At 39.5% G+C, this 16,961-nt stretch overlaps 1 protein-coding gene across 1 annotated transcript; it reads right to left on the reverse strand.

The window, feature by feature from the left end:
• Positions 1–404: 404 nt before the first annotated feature.
• On the reverse strand, positions 405–16,120 carry vtg3 (vitellogenin 3, phosvitinless). The gene is made up of 27 exons (XM_037698245.1): positions 16,081–16,120; positions 15,766–15,786; positions 15,530–15,681; positions 14,276–14,527; positions 14,029–14,190; positions 13,790–13,938; positions 13,563–13,713; positions 13,309–13,466; positions 7,856–8,021; positions 7,617–7,742; positions 6,755–6,973; positions 6,361–6,578; positions 6,180–6,277; positions 5,983–6,107; positions 5,788–5,889; positions 5,595–5,714; positions 5,331–5,520; positions 5,157–5,244; positions 4,469–4,654; positions 4,210–4,312; positions 3,951–4,119; positions 1,641–1,750; positions 1,464–1,550; positions 1,129–1,329; positions 891–1,036; positions 595–733; positions 405–494 (listed from the first exon to the last, which is right to left on the reverse strand). The coding sequence occupies exons 1-27, from the start codon at positions 16,118–16,120 to the stop codon at positions 405–407; spliced, it is 3,768 nt and encodes a 1,255-aa protein (XP_037554173.1).
• Between the last annotated feature and the right edge of the window lie 841 nt (positions 16,121–16,961).

The raw sequence follows: 16,961 nt of genomic DNA on the forward strand, positions 1-16,961 counted from the left end.
ATCTATCTATCTATCTATCTATCTATCTATCTATCTATCTATCTATCTATCTATCTATCTATCTATCTATCTATCTATCTATCTATCTATCTATCTATCTATCTATCTATCTATCTATCTATCTATCTATCTATCTATCTATCTATCTATCTATCTATCTATCTATCTATATTGTTTTAGACAAAGCTCTTATACAATCTGTTAGTATATATTTCTTTGACTCTCAGCTTCCACATCAAATTTTATCTCCAAATCGGTACAGATTACTGAGTTTTAGTCATTCTTGCTGTTTGCTAAGTTCATAAAGTTATGGTGGTCATCTTGACAAAGAAGCAATGAGTCAAACTTAATCAAACTGTTTAGGGTTACTTACATGTTTTTTTATTCTTTTTTTTAATCTAATCTCAGTTCATTGTTGGGTTTGTCATGTTTCTCAGATGCTCCCAGCCCTCATACGGTATTGGAAATGACATGTTGTTGTAGAACACTGTATACTTTTAACACAAGAGGAGAAGAGACGTCTGTGTAAATTGACAGATCTGTGAGAATGTTTAAAGATTCAACAGCAGCAGCAGATGGGGTTTCTTGTGATACCTCTGGGAATTTAACTTTCACATGGATGGTGTTTGGTGAGGCAGCAACAACGGATGCGGACACCTCTTGCTTGTCATTTTCTTCATGTTCCTGGTAGAACCCATAAAGGAAAGCCATGCCAGGGATGTAGCGTTCAATTCTGGACAATTAGAAGGTAAAATCTCCTTCAACAAGATAAATTAACCAAAGTTCTTAACTAAGAGGAAGTTTCTGAAGATTAAGTTAGTCTTTGCTCATTTAATACACACTGTTTTCCTTTATTCTATTTACAAATCATGATTTTAATATAAGATCACCGTTTGCCCATCTTTGTCATGTATTCTGGGATCATGGTCCAATGGGCTTTGGCTCTGAGTGCTGGCTTAGAATCGTTGAGTTGTCCCACATCAGCTTTCACTGACATGTCATAAGACTGACACTCAGCTCCCCATCTAATGTGCGCCTGGAGCAAATAGAAGATAAAACGTAAAACCATTCACAAACGAGTCATTTGGTAATCATACATGCTCAGTCCGTCTTGTTTTCTACACCTACCTTTGCCTCAGCGTCGGCTTCGATGCTAGTGTCAAGGCACATCTTCCAGTTGGTGTCGTCTCCAACTTGAGACATAATTACTTGGACATTCTGAGCATGTGCCTCAGGTGTATAGTACATGGCTACATCATAACCCTCAGGCTTCTCGTTCTCTCTCATGGCGAAGGCCTTGAGATTGAAGACAGCTTCAGGTGTTGCACTCTAAGGAGTGAAATAGAGACCAGGTCATTACGTTTCATTATGTAGTTTCACCAGTAGAGAAGGTGTAAACAAGTGATTTAAACTATAGTGAAACAAGTCAGAGTGAAAAACTTCATTTAGCTTCTTTAGCGTACTTCCATCATGACGTCATAGTTTCTGCGATAAGATTCTCTCTGCCTTGAGGCTGAATCAGAAGAGAGATTGATTCTGTTTGAAGCTTCCTGTAAACACAAATGCAGACCAATCTGAATATTTGACTCGAACACTAGAACAGATGCTGAGATAATAATGTTGCACGAGCTGCCAGATACCTTGGAAAGCTTCCTCAGAGTTTTAAGCAGCTGGCGAGTGCTCATTGGATGCCTGCTGGGACCGGCATCGAGCTCAAAGTGGATCTTGTCAACAGGTTTGACTGTCTCGACTGATAAAAATGCATACGCTACGTTAGCAAAGCGACATGAGCAACTTGTGTTTTGTAGAGACTAAGAAAAATGTTATAATACTCTGGATAACAAAAACAAAAAAAACGAAAAATGCAGAATTTTATAAATCTAAAAAAGTTAAATCTGGTCCTCTGGACATTCAAAACAAAACAAAACAAAGCAAATCAACAAAAAAATGTAGAAACGTTTCGTCTCTCATCCGAGAGACTTCCTCAGTCTGAGGTGCTGTTTTCAGCTCAGTCTCTTAAATAGCACCTTCTCAGAGTGGCTCAACCAGTTTTGCTGCTGACAACCAAAACCAGCTGATCACATGCTCAAGAAGGATCATCAGCCTAACAATGGATCATTAGCACACTGATGGCTGTTTACTATTCACAGGGGGCTGAGTGATACTAGCAATCACAGCATTGTAAGAGGGGGACAGTTGAACCCGGATGCCTCCACCCCTGTTTAATGATGGACGGTTTCTTTTCACAAAGATGGCCTCCTTTACTCCTCTCTCAAACCATTGTTCCTCTCTGTCCAGGATGTGAACATCTTCATCCTTGAAAGAGTGACCGCTGGCCTGGAGATGAGTGTAGACCGCAGAGTCCTGGCCTGATGATGTTGATCTTCTGTGCTGGGCCATCCTTTTGGCCAGTGGCTGTTTTGTTTCCCCGATGTAAGACTGATCACAGCCCTCCTGACACTGAACAGCATACACAACATTACTCTGTTTGTGCCGGGGGACTGGATCTTTGGGATGAACCAGGGGATGCAACAGATTAAACAGGGGTGGAGGCCTCCGGGTTCAACTGTCCCCCTCTTACAATGCTGTGATTGCTAGTATCACTCAGCCCTCTGTGAACAGTAAACAGCCATCAGTGTGCTAATGACCCATTGTTAGGCTGATGGTCCTTCTTGAGCATGTGATCAGCTGGTTTTGGTTGTCAGCAGCAAAACTGATTGATCCACTCTGAGAAGGTGCTATTTAAGAGACTGAGCTGAATACAGCTCCTCAGACTGAGGAAGTCTCTCGGATGAGAGACGAAACGTTTCTAGAATTTTTTTGTTGATTTGCTTTGTTTTGTTTTGTTTTGAATGTCCAGAGGACCAGATTTAACTTTTTTAGATTTTTCTACCTGGATTATTAAGCATGCATCAGGAGAATTTTATATATATTTGTTTCTTCAGTTTTATGTTATAATGTTTTCATATAGCTATATATTACTATATATATATAATCATTAATATATATTTTTTATTATTATTTATTTATTTTTTTGCAGCCTTGATAGCTACAAAGATATTGGATTTATTTGATGCAATTGCAACATTTGCAAATACTGTTTGCAGTCAGTGTAATAAGGACATTTTATGTTGTAATCAATGTCAACAAAGACAATAAAATAGTTGCCTATAACAATGCCCATTAAAAAAAAGCACATTATTTTTTTATGTGTTCATAATAATTTGAACAGTTTCACAAACTCCTTCAGATGCATTTTTCACATCAGCATCTGATGTATTTTCTCAGCAGTGTCAACACATTTGATATAACCAGCACAAAAAAAACAAACAAACAACAAAACAGTTTGTACATTGTGATTATCTGTTACCTAAGTTTTAATATTTAAAGATATGATTTAAACCCAAAATATTGACTTAACCAGCCTATTAAACACACTTATGTTAATAAATATTCATTTCTAGTTACTGGTGAGGTTGAATAGAAAGTCCTTAAAAATTGTGTTCTCATCACAAAAAAAAACGATGCAGCAAATACCAGTAAAAGTTACGATATACAAAAAGCTTGTACTTTTGTCTTTCAAATAAACAATTAGAATCAATAACATTTATTTTGAGATTGTCCAAATTTGAAAAAAACAAGCATGAGCGTGTTGCTCAGCGTGTCTTTTGTTTTTCCCCGCACACACACTTAAAAGAAAAATAAATAAATAAAATGTTCATTACAAAACCTACTGAAGTAATCAGTCTGCAACTTTGAGCTTACATAAAAACAGATAAAAAACAGCCTTTAATATCACCAGCTGTGTGAAAATAAATATATTTTTTCTTGAAGCAGTCTGATGGAGCTAAATAAATGTTACTTCTTTGTGTGCTTGTAGTTCATGAATCATGCTTAACATTCGGCGTGTTGTTCAACTCATCTGTGTGTTTGTTACCGTATTTACACACCTGGAACAATTTTGAGTGACATGTTGGCGTATCCCAGGAAGTAGTAGAGGGGGTAATCCTCCCTGTAGTACTGTCTCTTTAAGCTGTACTCTGCACACAATCCCACCCCGTAGACGTCACCCTCAGTACTCATATTGTGAAATGGATACCAGGTGTTTCGGTTCAGGACCTTTTGGAGCAGGAAAGTCACAACATGAGTGATGTCAGGCAGATGAAACGCTGACAGACCTGTGGTGCACGTTATGGGTCAGAGTCTGACTTCAGTCATCTCTTCCGTGGCTTCATCAGAGATGAGCATTAATGAAGTCTTTCTGGGTGAAGTTGGCTCCTCAATGTTTCTGAAGACTGCATACACGTCATATCTGTTCAAAAATAAAGAAGAAATACACTTCTTAAACTTTATATTGGCACAAATTGCTGTTGACCTTAAAGTTCAATGTATTCCTATTTTTTTCGTAATGTAAAACATTTTGTTTATTTCCAATACAGAAATAATCATTTTAGATGTTTAGAAATACCTCAATGAAAACAGTTCAATTTCTTCTTTGCAAGGAGGGAAGTCGAGCTCAAATTTCTTTTCAGCAACGTTTATCTTAGCTGTGAACTTCCATGGAACAACAACGGGCATCTTGTTCTTTGACTCAAAGCCACACTGGAACAGATCTGTGCTGATCCCGTAGAAAACCCAGAAATCCTTGGAGAAACTAAAAAAATAAATAATAATAATAAACACAGTGAAGACAAATTAGAGCTGACACTTCTTAAACAAGCCTCAGCACAGAGGACTATACTTTGTGCAGAAAGCAACGATAGAAGTTTTTAATTGGCTATTTTTTTTAAACTTAAATCCATAATTACTCCCATAGTTTAACATCAGATGTGAATATCTGTCTGTCTTTTTTTATTAAACAATGATTTCTGAGAAGTCAAAGGCTGGCTGAATAATTTTTTGAAGGGTTTGAATTCCTACAATATTTATATTTGCTGCATAAAAACGGTTTGAAATAGAAGAAAATCAAAACATTGTTACCGTCTCAGAAAAAAGAACACAAACAAAATTCGAGAGCAAGATATGCAAGAAAAAAAGCAGTTTTTTTAGGCAACAAAATAAGTCTAAACAATTTTCAGAATTCAAGCTAAACTAAATATTTTTAATTATAATAAACATATCGACAGCGTATCCTGTTTCACTTTAAATATCTTTACCCGGCAAAACCATCTGTTTCCAGTGAAACCTCAGAGTTTAGGAGCTGCCCAAGGTGGTCTGTTAGTGGTGGGTTTATGGAAGCTTTAGCTGAAAAGCAAAATAAAACAAAGTTTTTAGTTATGTCAAAAGCCCGACTACTTTTAGAATGAAGTGTTATAGCTTTGATTCCTCACAGTTAACAGTGACTGCAGAAAGAGTATTATAATATTTGCTGATTTCCACAGGGAGACCCAGGGTTGTGGCTTGGAAGTAACGGGCCTCTAATATCAAGAACGGCCGTCTGTAGTTCCATGAAGTTCCTTTTTGCAAATGCTCAATGGCAGCCCACAGAAGACTTGTTTTCTCTGCAGAAAGATTCAGCACCTGAAAGTAACAACATCGTTTCACGTTTTGTTGGCGTCACATGCTTTTATCATTAATCGAGCAGTTTTTCCAACCGTAATGATGTTGCGGATAGTCTCCTTGCTGATATCAGCGAAGAACCACTCCTGGCCCGAGGCTCGGGAATAAGCTGAAAGAACTGGCTTATCGTCTGGCATTTTCTCCCAGGTCTGAAGCTGCAAATGATGTAGAATATATTGGTCAATCAGCAAATACAATGCTTGATTAAATGTGGTGTTTAACACTCACAACTTTGAAAATAGTCTGAAGATCCTGGAAGGTATAATTGCCTTTAAAGCCAGGAATGCTTGTTCCAAACAGCTCCTTAATTCCATCTGCACATATACCGAACTTTATGGGAGGAGGGGAAAAAAAAGCACAATCGTTTGTGATAGGTAAAACACATTCAATTGAATGCACATGCCAGCAGTATTGTGCGTTTACCTCCATCAGCTGGATTATTCTACCAATCATGTGAAATTTGCCTTTTGACATGATTTTACTGGGAATTATATTGTTTGCACGTTTCAGCATGAAGAACTCTGATGTCAGGCCAGTTAGGAAATCATCTGAAAAAATACAAACATGGTCATTTAATGTCTTATTTGAAGAAAAAAAATCACTATTGTATTCTAACGTACCATCAAACCAGTCTACACGCCTTGCTTTGCTGTAGAAATAACTGAGACGACCAAATTTAGGGGCGAGGATTTTCACAGCTACACTTGAGGCAATAGAGCTATTGAAGAAGAAGTATATATACGTATATAAGGTTTGAATTAACAATCAAGTCCAGCAGTTATTTGTGGAAAATCTACTGACATGAAATGATTGTCTGGAGTCCAGGATCTGGCAAAACCTCTCAGGTAGGAGTATGCAAAGCTGCCAACATCGAGGTCTTTCTCTTCCATTAAATGTGTTGTCACCGTGGAAACGAGAGCCATTGATGGCTTGGTGTCGAACAGAACCATCAAGGCCAACATGCGGATCTCAGATTGAAGGTGCTTCTGCAGGAACAGGTTCATGGTGATGTCTTGAACCTGAAAGCAAAAGCAAAGAGGATAATCTTGTAAAATCCACACGATTTTTAGTGAAACTGCACTTTTTGACTGTTGTCAAAAGAAGAACTCATTAACTTTACTATGGGTTTTATTTCTAGAGAACGCATGGTGAAGCTGTGAATGAAGCATTACAAGTTTCTGTTGCCATCTCTTACACTGTGAGGGTCTCTGACAGTGATGAGTCTCATTGCCTGCACGGCCGCACTCTGGACAAAAGCAGGCAGATCCACAGGGGTGGCAGCCACTCCAGGAAGGAAACGCATGATAGTTTTAATGCTGCCAGGGTGACCTGCGTTCCCCAGAGCTTTTAGAGCCAGGACCATTTCTTCTCTGTCGTTTCTCCTCAAAGCATCTGTAGCCATGTCCAACAGTGGCTGGAACAAAAATAAATTGATGCTGAGTCAATAAATGTTGCTGATATACATCTTAAGTAGTGGTGGTGGGCACAGCTAACCCATATTCTGACAACAACAAAAAAAAAATAGCTTTGTTAATGATAAACTGCTAAACAGGTAAAGAAAATTATCTGAAGTAACTCTAAACTGTTAATTGCTAAGAAGACATCTGAAGTAACTCTAAACTGTTAATTGCTAAGAAGACAGTCAGTCTGCGTCACACATCTTTTTCTCCTTCAAGGTGAAGCTGCATTGACCAATCATGTCTTGTCACATGTATACAAAATAAGCCACTAGCGTACATTCAGCTAGCCACTGCTGCTTCGACCAATCATGTCTTGTCTTGTGTACAAGTAGTAAGTCTTTTCTGAGACATGCCCAAAACAGACAGGAACAAACTTGTGGATTTTGTGAGCAAACCTAAAGTTGGCGAAACCAAAGTTAGTGGAAGTTAGTGGAAGCTAATTCTGCTAACGGTTTCCGACGTTAGCAAAAACTCTATAGTTTGCTTAACAAAATTTAATTATGCTATTAGCTGTTAACAGATTAGTGGAACTGTGCCCAGCACTCTTCCTTCAGTAGTCATCAAACATAAAATATGTATGTTTTATAGATTGGCAACCTGAACAGCCGTCATTGGACATGGTGTATGGTATTCGCAGTGTCTGTACACCAGAGAGCCATAGGAAAGAACCACAGTGTGCCACAGATAGGTATACGATTTACTGTATGGCATCCTCAGGAAAATCTGCAAAGAAAGAGGAAAAACTGTTGTCGGAAATGTTTTGATTGTATTTTTCTTATATATACCGTATATATATATATAGTTTAAATCTTAATCCATTTTCTTGACCAACTCACTTTTGCCATCTCGACCAACTCAGGAGTCGTCTGCAGATGCTGAAGGGCCAACAAAAAGGTTTGCCAAGCTTCAGTTAGAGTCAAATCTCTCGCCTGAAACCGCTTTTCCAAGAACTTCAGGATTTTGGCATCACCAGTTTCAACAGACAGGTCCAAGAACCATCGTCTAAAAAGTAAAAAAAAAAAAAAAGTTAATAAAAGATATACATTAGTTAAACAAGATCAACAACAACAAGAGACTGTTGGAGTCAGCCTCTTTACCATCACAGACATCTACGCCTCCAGTTGCAGGAAGAGGGCCACCTGCATCATGAAGGACCCCACTCATCCAGCACACACACTTTTTTCCCTGCTCCTCTCATGCAGGAGGTTGTGGAGCATTAAGTGTAGAACCACTAGACTGAGGAACAGCTTCTACCCTGAAGCTGTTAGACTCATAAATCCCTAATCAGAAAAATCACTGTAAAAAGTGCCACTTTCATTTATTATCTGATTTTGTTATTATAAATATGTGACTTTGTCTGTGCTGCTGATTATCCATGCTGCTGATTTATTGCCTTTAAGCTGCTATATTCATACCCATCTGCTCACAACAGACTCATGTTCAGACTGCTGTTCAATACACTATACTGTAGTACATTATTATTGTTTAGCGTGTATCTTAGATTCTTGTATACTGTTTCTTTTATATACTTTAATTGCTCCATGGGTGCTTTCAATAGCTGCCCACTGCTCCACCTGGGGGTGTATGAGTTAAATGCAGAGAGCCAATTTCACTATTGTATGGGAACATACAATGAAGACAACACATACCACATTATTATTATTATTATATATTTTTTCTATTTTTGGGTGTAACTGGGACCTTGAGTACACAATTTTTTACCACCTCATGTACCACATGTGATGTGAATGTAATAAAGAACCTTGAACACTGAAAATAGGAATAACTTTAAAAAAAAACACACAAAAGTGGGAAAATAAGGTGAAATTACGTTATCATTTGTTTCATTGACAAAAGCAGAATGTTTTATGACTCATGCTAATGCAATCATGTTTTATGCACCTGTTACGACCCTGAAAAAAATCTTCTGGAATAAAGGAAAATTCATAAATAGTTTTTATCTTACAGTCATCTTCTGAGACTTTAAAAAGCATGGGGAAAGATTTTTCATTATAAGGTTTCAATATAAAGCTTCAGTAAATCAGAAGTTAAAGCTTTGTGGTTAAAGCCTTTTGCACAGTTAATTACTTTATCTCAACTTTTTTAAGGGTAAATATTGTAGAAAGAATTACATTTCAAGTGTCTTGGTGCAGACATATTGTATATTAGTGTCTGGCATCACTACTAAGTAAAAATGTGAATATACAGTGCCTTGCAAAAGTATTCGGCCCCCTTGAAATTTTCAACCTTTTGCCACATTTCAGGTTTCAAACATAAAGATATACAATTTTATTTTTTTGTGAATAATCAACAACAAGTGGGACACAACCATGAAGTGGAATGAAATTTATTGGATGTGTCAAACTTTTTTGACAAATAAAAAAATGAAAAGTGGGGCATGCAATATTATTCGGCCCCCTTTACTTTCAGTGCAGCAAACTCACGCCCAAAGTTCAGTGAGGATCTATGAATGATCCAATGTTGTCCCAAATGACTGATGATGATAAATAAAATCCACCTGTTTGTACTCAAGTCTCCGTATAAATGCAACTGCTCTGTGATAGTCTCAGGGTTCTGTTCAAAGAGCAGAGAGCATCATGAAGACCAAGGAACACACCAGGCATGTCCGAGTTACTGTTGTGAAGTTTAAAGCCGGATTTGGATACAAAAAGATTTCCCAAGCTTTAAACATCCCAAGGAGCGCAGTGCAAGCAATCATATTGAAATGGAAGGAGTATCCAAGGGCGTCAGAAGCATCCGTAATGTGTGGGGGACACAACAATATGTGTAGGTGTGTGCGCACGCATGTGTGCGCGTGTGCATGTGCGCAAACGAAATGTGCACTAATGTACAAAAAAAGCAACATTTCACCTAGATTTGCTTTAATTTCACACATTCAAAGCATATTTCTCACCAAGTTTGTGTAAATTCAGCTGTGGGTTTTAGAGACATTTTAACTTTAATACAGAATGTCAGATCTGCACTATTTGTGTTTATAGAGAAATAAAAAACATCACCACTAGACATTTTGACTTGTGTTCAACACTACTCATCTAAATTATGTTTCTCACGAAGCTTGAGGACAATAAGGTGTGGGGTTTTAAAGACATTTCAACTTTAATGCACCTGAACACACAGCGTCTCTTACACCTGCAGCGTCTCACAGCCTCACAGTTACTGCTAAGAGAACATGCTACAGACGTAGCGCTGCACTCAAGCATCCTCCTAACATGAATACATGTTGATGATCAACCACCTGGTCAACAACTACCCGCACTAAGCTGCTAAACTGGCGAGCGAGCAACACAGAGGTGTCTCCATCTCCTGCACCTGTGCGCATTTTCTATCGAAGCAGGAGACTCAGCAGCTGCTGCCTGCACAGTTTCTGCTCTGTGTGTAGAGGTGGAGGTAACCTGGAGGTAACCAGGAAAACCTGGAGTGGAGTTTTATTAGATTGAGTATTCTCCTATTAATCAAGTGGAATGGATTCGTTCACGAAGAAAGAGAAAATGTGCCGCCTGAACTAATGTTTCATAGTAAAAGTGTGTGTGTGTGTGTGTGTGTGTGTGTGTGTGGGGGGGGGGGGGTCCAAATGAACTTTTTTTTTTTATGTGGGGGGGACTTGTCCCTTTCACAAATAATGGTTGCAACGCCTATGGGAGTATCAGACCACTGCAAATCTACCAAGACCCGGCCGTCCCTCTAAACTTTCATCTCGAACAAGGAAAAGACTGATCAGAGATGCAGCCAAGAGGCCCATGATCACTCTGGATGAACTGCAGAGATCTACAGCTGAGGTGGGAGAGTCTGTCCATAGGACAACAATCAGTTGTACACTGCACACATCTGGCCTTTATGGAAGAGTGGCAAGAAGAAAGCCATTTCTCAAAGATATCCATAAAAAGTGTTGTTTAAAGTTTGCCACAAGCCACCAGGGAGACACACCAAACATGTGGAAGAAGGTGCTCTGGTCAGATGAAACCAAAATCGAACTGTTTGGCCACAATGCAAAACAATATGTTTGACGTAAAAGCAACACAGCTCATCACCCTGAACACACCATCCCCACTGTCAAACATGGTGGTAGCAGCATCATGGTTTGGGCCTGCTTTTCGTCAGCAGGGACAGGGAAGATGGTCAGAATTGATGGGAAGATGGATGGGGCCGGGCAGTACAGTGGCACAACTGATAGAGCTGCTGCCTCTCAGCGAGCAGGTCCTTGGTTCAAACCCCGGTCCAGGGGCCTTTCTGGGTGGAGTTTGCATGTTCTCTCCGTGCATGCGTGGATTTTCTCCAGGTGCTCCGGTTTCCTCTCACAGACCAAAAACATGCATGTTAGGCTGATTGGTAACTCTAAATTGTCCTTAGGTGTGAGTGAGAGAGTGAATGGTTGTCTCGTTTGTCTCTTTGGCCCTGTGATGGACTTGCGACCCGTCCAGGGTGTCCCCCGCCCCTGGCACAGTGATTGCTGGACATGGGCACCGGCGACCCCCATGACCCAAAATGGAAGAAGCGGGTAAAGATAATGGATGGATGGATGGATGGGGCCAAATACTGGACCATTCTGGAAGAAAACCTGTTTGAGTCTGCAAGAGACCTGAGACTGGGATGGAGATTTATCTTCCAACAAGACAATGATCCAAAACATAAAGCCAAATCTACAATGGAATGGTTCACAAATAAACGTATCCAGGTGTTGGAATGGCCAAGTCAAAGTCCAGACCTGAATCCAATCGAGAATCTGTGGAAAGAGCTGAAGACTGCTGTTCACAAACGCTCTTCATCCAACCTCACTGAGCTCGGGCTGTTTTGCAAGGAAGAATGGGCAAGAATTTCAGTCTCTTCATGTGCAAAACTGATAGAGACATACCCCAAGAGACTTGCAGCTGGAATTGCAGCAAAAGGTAGCACTACAAAGTATTAACGCAAGGGGGCCGGATAATATTGCATGCCCCACTTTTCAGTTTTTTATTAGTTAAAAAAGTTTGACACATCCAATAAATTTAATTCCACTTCACGATTGTGTCCCACTAGTTGATTCTTCACAAAAAAATAAAATTTTATATCTTTATGTTTGAAGCCTGAAATGTGGCAAAAGGTTGAAAAGTTCAAGGGGGCCAAATACTTTCGCAAGACACTGTATAAACAACATTATTGCCCCAGAATTCATGTTTATGTTCATCTCTGTTTTTTATTTATTTTTATTTTTCTCTCTATCCTCCGGTGAAACCAGACGTGTCTCCCTGGTCTCCCCCCACCCGCTTCCCTGCTTGCACTCTAACTTGTGAACTCTTAAAAAGCCTCTTTTTTTTTCCTGCATACCTCTTAATTCAAGGATCAACTGGTCTCTCAACAAAATTTATCAACTTCTCCTGACAGGAGTCAGGGCATAAGGAGGACCCTCTTACCTCAATGGAAGCAAATTGGACTCATGATGACAACTGGTTTATTTGCTGTTTGGCTGGTGAATTCTGGATTGTTCATAAATTCGTCTGGATGCGTCAAAGCTCGACAGCGCTCAGACTGAATTTGTGGAGCTGCAGCAGGGAGCTGGAGCAGGCTGTTATCAGGACTGCGGACTCTATAGCAGCACACGTAAAGGGGAAATAATCTTGGAGAAGCTGTGAGCTCGACTTTTGGCGTAAAGGATCAATTCGGCTGTTTTGGAGTTCCATCAGAGGAATATATACCAGCGAGACTTTAAAAAGTCAGAAACAGCAATTCATGAGTTCTGCCTGACCCAAACTGTGCCCTTGACGGTGGACTTATCTCAACTTCTCCTGGCATGTTGTGGAAACAACAAAGATGCTTTGTCTGTCTCCACACCCCTCACTCCCCCAAGGCCGTGGACATGTGACAGAGCCTCAACCGAGCTGATGATGAATGACACCTCTTATCTGGACAATGGCTGAGAGGGGGGCTCTGGACTATATTACGACTTTCCCTTAAAAATCCAATGTCTTCACCAGCCTGTATGTACATGTATAACATCTATTTATGTTGCTTTGCTGTGGTAGGTTTTTTTTTTTTTTTTTTTTTGATGCCTCAAATCGTGCCCTGTCTAGGACACGGCGTGAGAGATCTTTTTTTTATACCGTCTCTCCTCATGTTTTCTTCCCTTTTCTCACCTAAGCAAAATATTATTCGGAATAAGAATAAGAGGGCCACGCTTTTTATAGTTGCAGCTTTGTGCACTCCGCCCATCTTTCCGACTACTGTACGTACATATTCTCATTGTATCTCGGTGCAATGCCAATAAAGTTTATTCTGATTCTGATTCTGTTCTCACCTGTACTCAGGACTGTCTGCAAATTGCTTCCACATACTTTCCAGTCCTTCAGTTGGAATCACTTTCATCAGCTGGTACACCTTTATAATATCGTCGGTGCTTGCATTGTCAATCATGTGCATGTTGGCCTCAGCCAGATGCTTGATTAGTTCAACAGCCTGTGGAAGAACATGGGCAGTAGTTCACTCTGGATCCCTCTAGTTGAACATGTAGACATGCAGTTTATGGTTTTAGAACTGGTCTATCATTATTACCTTTGGTATGGGGTTGTCCAAGTTCTGCATCACAATTGGCATATGTACGTCTACATCTTCAAACTTGTAAACAATGTCGCCCTTGCTTTCCATTGGTCCGGGTGTGATGGTTGAAACGGTGTCGCTCACACTCAGTAGCGTCAGTTCCTTCCTGCAGGGGAGCTCATTTATTATACCTGGAGTGTGATGCTAGCAGACAAAACGTGTGTATGTTTCCCTGCACTTACATGGCTTGCATCTTAAACGTTCCACCCTTCACGTTGAAGGGACTGAAGTGCTGTTGCTCCAGGCCGTGAGCTCTTGTAATGAGACCCCCCTCCGCCGATGGTTTGACAGTGTAAACATACCTCACTGTGGAAAAGACAGACACTCCTCTCTAGATTGGAGGAAATAGAAGCACAACCGAAGTTAACCAGTTTGATCTGCACTCACAGAATGAGCTAGACAAACTAGAAACAATAAAAACCTCTTCGGATAACTTGTCATCCATAGCATGTGCCATTCCTCTGAACATCTCTGCTTTCTCCCTGCAGTTAGTGACGTCCACAACCTGAGTGACGGTCCAGTCATTTGTTTTTGTGTCTTCTTCAATTGCGTAATTGCTCTGACACTTGCCATGGAGTCCAAACTGAAAGTGAAATGAATACGTAACATAAATACCCTTTGACATTCTGATTTCACAGACGATTTGTGGAACAGAGTGATGAATTCACCTCTTCCAGTTCATAGATGGTATGTGTTGTCTTCACAGTGACCTGGAAGAATTCAAGTATTCCCCTCACGATGTTGACAACGGTGTTGGAGATCTCGGCAGAGGCGAGGATGTCGCTAACGTGTCCGTTGGTGTACTCAAACTTGAAAGGTTTGACAAGCTGAGCAGCGATACGTTTGACCAGCTTTGGTGAAGGCTCATAATCGTTTTTCTCTGGGAAGCCATTATACTCAGCAAAACCCAGATCAGAGAGCTTTGAACAGAAAACAGAAAGAGGCTGGTTTGTTTTGTTTCATATAGCTTTACCGCACAGGGTTCATGCATTTGTCACGTCAAGACTGGACTATTGCAATGGTTTGTTATCTGGGTGTCCAAATACTTCTTTAAAAAGTCTTCAGTTAATACAAAATGCTGCTGCCAGAGTCTTAACTGGAGTTAGTAGGAGAGATCATCTCTCTCCAGGTTTAGCTTCTCTCCAGTGGCTCCCTGTCAAATCCAGAATTGAATTCAAATTCTTCTAACCTACAAAATTCTCAACAACCTAGCTCCATCTTATATTCGAGATCTTATTGTTCCATATTTTCTTAACAGAGCACTTTGCTCTCAGACTGCAGGCTTACTTGCGGTTCCTAGAGTTTTCTAAAGCAGAATGGGAGGAAAATCTTGCAGTTATCAGGCTCCTCTCTTGTGGAACCAATTTCCAGTTTCTGTCCATAGGGCTGACACATTGTCCAGTTTTATGACTGGGATTAAGACTTTCCTTGTTGATAAATCCTATAAAAAGGGTTTGCTTGTTACACTGCTATAGCTTTAGACTACTGGAGGACAAATTTACATCATTTCCTTAAAATTAATTGTTAAAACTGAATAGTTTTCATTTAATAATATTTCCATCTTAATATGTGATTCCATTGTGTATCTGTTCCTCTCAAACCCAGCTGGTCAAAGCAGATGGCCTCTTGTCCTGAGCCTTGTTCTGCTAAAGGTTTCTTCCTCATGAGGGGGTTTATTCTTTCCACTGTCGCCTTCATGCTCGCTCAAGATGAGAGTTCTGTGATGGAGTTAAACTCAAAGCAGTCTGCTCCTCAGATAAATTATGTTAACTTATTTTTCTATATGAATGTTTCTTGATTTTTCTTTAAATGTATTATTAACCTAGAAGAATCCAGCCAGAGGACTTAACATCGTTAGATTGATCTACCTTGATTATTGAGCATGCATCAGGACATTATTAACCTTCTTCTAACAGTCTTACCTGCAGCAGGAAGGTTTGACCGGACACTCCGGTGATCCTGGCCTTGCATGTTATTTTCACACCAGACTCTGCAAAGTTTGCCCTGTTGACTTTGAAGTTCACCACTCCTTCATATCTGTATTCATAGGTTTTCTTTGGATTCAGGGTGAGATCTGAGAGATGGTCTCAGTGTTAAACATTTCTGCTTTATGAAAATGAAACTTTTTTTAATGCATCTTTTTGAAGAGAAAACTTACCATAACGTAGGTTTTGACAAGCTGAAAAATGAAACAAACAGCATTAGAGAGTTTGTGATGAGACAGCATCAGATCTTTAAGGATTTAATTTTGTTAATGCACCATCTGCAAAACCCAAGTGCCTGCATCTTAAATAAAAAATAAAAAGCTTTACAAATGTTGAAAAATAGTAGGAAGGGAAAAAATGTGGTAACGCTCCAGTGGCCCAGAAAAGAAAACACTTTATACTTTATATGCACCACAAAAAAGCATCTAATTATAAGTTATAATGTTGTAAAAGTAAATGAATACAAATCAAATAAAAGTAAAACTTACTGGCCAGCGCCAAAAGGCAACAAAGGAGGAGACCCCGCATAGTGAGAGAGGAGTGAAGACCGTTTGACGTTTGTCTTTATATAAGTGCTGCTTTTCATTTCACATTTGGCTCTGAGAGCTGATCAGACGTCCGCTCTGGACAAATGACTGTTCAAGCAAACATTGGTCTTTGAGGGTAAGTCATGTCGACCCGTGACTTTGTCAAAGTGACCTGAACGAAAGGTGAAAGATAACTCTGGAAACATTCACTGCGATCCTGGATGTGTGAACAAAAATGTGATCATTTTAGAAGCTTTGGCTTATTTGATCTGCTCCTGCAAGAAGACGAATGTCCGAGCAACAATTAAGAAAATTCTCAAAAACCAACGTAAAATTACAATTTCAAACAAAAAACAACTAAACAGATGCTGAGGCGGAGATGACAGCAAAGTTTCAAAGGCACATTCATTTTTTGCAAGACCCAAAATAATATTAATAAAAAATAAATAAAAAAAAGTCCAATTCTAGTCAAAGTTTGTCTGTTCATGATAACATCAAAAACTAAATGTTAATATAGAAAACACAAGAAAATAGGGAAACAATACTTTTAAGAAAACTAAGTCATTAAAAAGAAATACAATCTAGACAGATAAACTGAACATATGTTTCTTTATCAAGTTTGAAGTTTCCAATGAGGTGCTGAGTTTTTAATATTGTTCCAATTTATTCAATTAATAATTAAAATATTGATCATGTTTGAGGTAAGGGACCCAATTTCCCTTTTTGTGACATAAACAGGAATTTGAATTATGTTATGCTAGTTGTGATCACATTGATCTCAGGTACATGGAGGAGAAATACACAGAGGAGACGTCATTAAACCTGTGGAGCAAAGGAAGACT

This window comes from Nematolebias whitei, chromosome 3 (assembly GCF_014905685.2).
Source record: "Nematolebias whitei isolate Nwh7 chromosome 3, NemWhi1, whole genome shotgun sequence".
In the NCBI taxonomy this organism is placed as follows: Eukaryota; Metazoa; Chordata; class Actinopteri; order Cyprinodontiformes; family Rivulidae; genus Nematolebias; species Nematolebias whitei.